The 4,309-nt window shown below is 31.4% G+C and overlaps 1 protein-coding gene across 1 annotated transcript in view; it reads right to left on the bottom strand.

Moving 5' to 3' along the window:
• Positions 1 to 1,947: 1,947 nt before the first annotated feature.
• Positions 1,948 to 4,309, bottom strand: part of LOC108912359 (macrophage mannose receptor 1-like) — a 19,860-nt gene continuing 17,498 nt past the window's right edge. The window contains exons 9-10 of the mRNA XM_018717567.1: positions 3,211 to 3,328; positions 1,948 to 2,669 (exon numbers count right to left, since the gene is read on the bottom strand). Coding sequence (XP_018573083.1) covers positions 2,266 to 2,669; positions 3,211 to 3,328 — 522 coding nt within the window. The 3' untranslated portion in view covers positions 1,948 to 2,265. The remainder of the gene's footprint in view (positions 2,670 to 3,210; positions 3,329 to 4,309) is intronic.

Raw genomic sequence — 4,309 nt, 5'->3', positions numbered from 1 at the left:
ACTAGTACATGCTAATGAATAAAACTATTCAACCTTTTTGCAGCCACACTACACCCCTTTATGCAATTGCAAAAAATTGTATTGAGGAGTTTTTCCGGTGCAGGTGGGAGTAAAGTCTGTTTTGGTTCCAATGTATTGTCAATTAACTCCCAACCCCAGTCTTTTGGGTCCAGTTGATTACCAAGTCACACTTGAACTTGATAATATACTCGAAATAGATGTTGATGAGCAGAAGCAGAGGTTGAGGGAAGACAAGCTAATTGCACTCGTTTATTGTTACGAGTATTTTTTAAAAAAGATGAGTATCGAAACTTATCTAAGCAGGTAATTTTTTTTGAAGTTCCATATACAGAAAGAAGGAAGCGAATTCCGTACAGCTTGTGAAGTACAGTTACTCTCTTTAAAAGCTTAGCACAATTAACTAAATCCTGTTCAAACAATTTAAAAACTGTTGTTTTACCCCTTCTGAATATTATCTATATCTTAGAAATGGTGATCCTTAGGAAAAAAGTGTAAGTACAATTTTCATACATAATTGCATGATCTACAATTTTTGTCAGACCTATTTTTATGATTAAGTTTACTGTTTGGCTGAAAAATGCAAAAAACCCATATTTGCGAACTTTGATCTTGAATAAATTTTTTTGCAGATGTGGAATCGATGGTGACTTCACATTTCATTGATATGGTGTTCTCAACATTCGTACCAGCTTCAGCTTTATGCGAGTTATTATAACATTAAATGTCTATCTTCACCGTGCTAAAAAAAGGATAATAATACATTACAGTGGGTAAGAAAAAATAATAAAAAAGTATAAAAGGCAATTAACTTTAAGCAAAAAAAATAAGCTAAATAAATGTAAATATAGCAAAAAAAGTGTGGATAGGTTTTTCTATATCGGGTGTATCGGTGGAACGAGGGTAGCGAATATATTCTACAAAAGGGGTTGGCCGCTAGCTTCAGTGGAGTATATTCGCTACCCTCGTTCCACCGATCTACCCGAAATACAAAAACCCACCTACACTTTTTTTGCTAGATTTACATTTATTTAGTTTATTTAAATTTTTTTGTTTATAGTTAATTGCCTTTTATATTTTTTTATTATTTTTTTTACTCACTGTTTTGTATCATCTTTTTTTTTAGCAAAAAGTGGCGCTCAACGTGGGGCTCGAACCCACGACCCTGAGATTAAGACTCTCATGCTCTACCGACTGAGTTTAACTAGCTGTATGCCAAATTGAGTGATCTCCTTTCACCATTGTGACACGAATTATACAAGACGTTATGTGCCTAACGATACTAAAGGTAAAGTAAATGGTTACACAAAATAAAGCCGAAACATATCAAGCAGCAAAGCGGTATATTTAAAATATGTAAATTTTCAAAGTGTAACAACCGGGATATTATAGGATCAAAACGCGAACTGATCCAGGAAATCTGATTGTAGATTCAGTGCGTTAAAATGTTAGGAGATACACTGGTCTGGACCACGGTCTAGCCCAGTTTTAATTGTACTATTTATTTTCTCACTGTGAAATGTGTGTTTGTGTTTAAGCAAGTACCTCTTGAAATAAAATGTAATAAAAAATGATACAAATAAATATTTAGAACGATATCCGAAACAAAATATTCGAAATATTTATATGTTTCACGAAATGTAAATTTGTACACAATTTTTATATTCAACCTATTTGAAAGCTAACCAATAAACTGCTACAAGTAATACTTCTTCGAAAATTATGAAGAATGATTTTTATTTTATAGTTTAAGAACTCATAATTTTCACTTGTAGAATAATTCAATCCACCGAAAACATTTGTTAGTAAAATAGTTATAAAATTACTTTAGCCACATTGGTGTCTCTTTGAAATGATATTTTTTAAAGCAAGAAAAAATAAAGAATCCAAAAATTTCTTGTTTTATTAAAACATAAACTATTGCCTTAGGTAAATATGTTAATTTACATCCATGGTAAGTTCACATCAGATAAATAACTGTCATTCATTGTGTTTTGCTTCTAAGTTCTTCAACTGAAAGAACTATATAGAAAACAGTAGATTTATGTTGAAAAAAATATGTCATATAGTTTATTTTCAAACTCAAAATAATTTTCTTATTAAGAAAATCGATTACTTATGAAATATATAAAGATAGAAATGATTAGAGTAAGACGATACTTAAGAATAATTCTTTGTTTTAGTCGAACGGCACAAATCAAAGAAGCAAGACAATTTGAAAAAAACGCTTATGTGTTTAAGTTTAATTTATTTATGAGGTACTGCCTTGGGACAAGTTTCAATGTTATTGTTGATCTCAACGTTGTACCCCTCCCCATCTTTGGAAGTAGCTACTTTCTTTACCTCAGTGACAGTTGCGTTCTTGGCATTGGAACACTGATTGTTGTTGACGTATACGTTAATGACAGGCTGTGATGCACAGTGATGAGAGTTTTCCTTAAAGGGACTTTCGCAGATGAAGTAGAACTCACGCTCACAAGCTAAGTCATTCCATTGGCCATCAGGATACAGCTCCAGGCAAAATTCACGCTTGTCTGCATTATTTGGTTCGCCTTTGGCCCAGTTGGTGTAAGTTACTAGTTGATTGTCCCACCACACCCACTTGCCATCAGATTGTTTATTTGCGGACGTCCAATAATTGTCTTCAGCACCTTAACAGTAGAAATGATTAATAATAATTTTATATTCTAAAATCAGTCCACGTCATAAATCGCATATGCAATTATCTACTTTAGTATACTTTAGTATTTGTTAGTTTTTTTTTAAACGGCAAATCAACAAAGATAAGGCAATAGAAAACGTAAATATTCCTGTACAAAAAAGTATATCCAATGAAATCACTCCGTTCATAGGAAAGGCTTGTTCAAACTGGTTTCTTTCCAATACCTGCATTTTCTTCCTTTTTTTCTTTCAAAAAAAATTATACTCGCTTATCCCAATATAGTACGCCATATTTTTATTTCGACTATATTAATAATTTGAAAAATATTAAAATTGGTTTTGCCGAAAATATATCTCGCCCCGTATCTTCGGAACAAAGCAACTTTTCAAAAATTATTAAAGAACAAAATATTCTTAGAATAGTCCAGGGAATAACCCCCTTAATTTTTGCCGTACATTTAATAAACATCCTGTATATTTTTTAAGTTTTGGTATGTGAGAGTATCAACGGGACTGTTATAAATTGCTTACCAGATTTTCCAGACTGTTTAATCAAGTTGGTGACGATATCGTTTTTCTTCTTGTCTTCTATGCTGACTAATTCCATCCCGTACTGTTCGCATATTTGGGATGCATTTCCTTGACTTGCCTTAAGACAGATAAAAAATTAAGTTGTTACTTTCGCCTACATTCCTCAGTCAATTTTATAATTTGTACAGAGGTTGTCACAATAATATTCTACCCCTTTCCGGTAAAAAAAATAGTAAAGATCAAAGTTTTACAAAATTTTATTGCCGTCTCAGTGAATTTAATATTGCATAAGTACGCATTGGTTTCATGGCAGATTTGACTTTATGCTGGACCAGAAAAATAACCAAAATATCATACGAACTTTCAAAGCAAATGTACGATATTCGTATCGTTATAGTCAATTAAAAAAGCACAGTGAGTTGTTTTATTAAAAACAATAAAAGTTTGATTTTCTTTCAAAACTGATTCAGTTTTTTCTGTATTTCAAGTAGTCAAGTTCCAAAGGTATAGGCATCAAACTCCCAATTTTTTATATTTGAGATCATAAATTAGTTTCTTAAAACTTTTTACGTGAGTATAATTAGACAAGATTTCTTTAATCGTTAGTTTAAACTAGTAGTATATACTGAAATGAACACACTGTATCTCAAGACACAACACTGAGAAATAGCATAGAAATACGTTTTAATGATAAGCATATTAAGAAAATAAGTTTTGGGTACGAAGTAGAAGCATTAAAGTAAAAGACAATGCCACAAGAAGGGCCAATTTAGAGATTTTATGAGTAAATTAATGTTAAATAATCTAGTACAAAAGAAAGTTCAAATATTATAACATCAGAAACACATAGGCTAGAAGTTTCTTATAAAAAATTTGTCATGCAAAATATCATATAAAAATTTCTTGTAAATTAGTATTAAGACGTATAAAAGCTACTACGCAGTTATAAAATATAAATTACGCCGTAAGTTAATTAAAATCAAATTAATCGCAATATGCTGGAGAAATTGCGCAGTTAGAAAATGATAACAGGGATACGAGCAACCAATGGCGAAAGAACAAATCAGTGAATTTACCTGGTACCGGAAAAACAAAAAAA

The sequence above is a fragment of the Anoplophora glabripennis genome, unplaced genomic scaffold (assembly GCF_000390285.2).
Source record: "Anoplophora glabripennis isolate ALB-LARVAE unplaced genomic scaffold, Agla_2.0 scaffold454, whole genome shotgun sequence".
NCBI classification, from domain to species: domain Eukaryota; kingdom Metazoa; phylum Arthropoda; class Insecta; order Coleoptera; family Cerambycidae; genus Anoplophora; species Anoplophora glabripennis.
The sequence above is the reverse complement of the archived record's forward strand: the minus strand, read 5'-3'. Positions and strand labels throughout refer to the sequence as shown.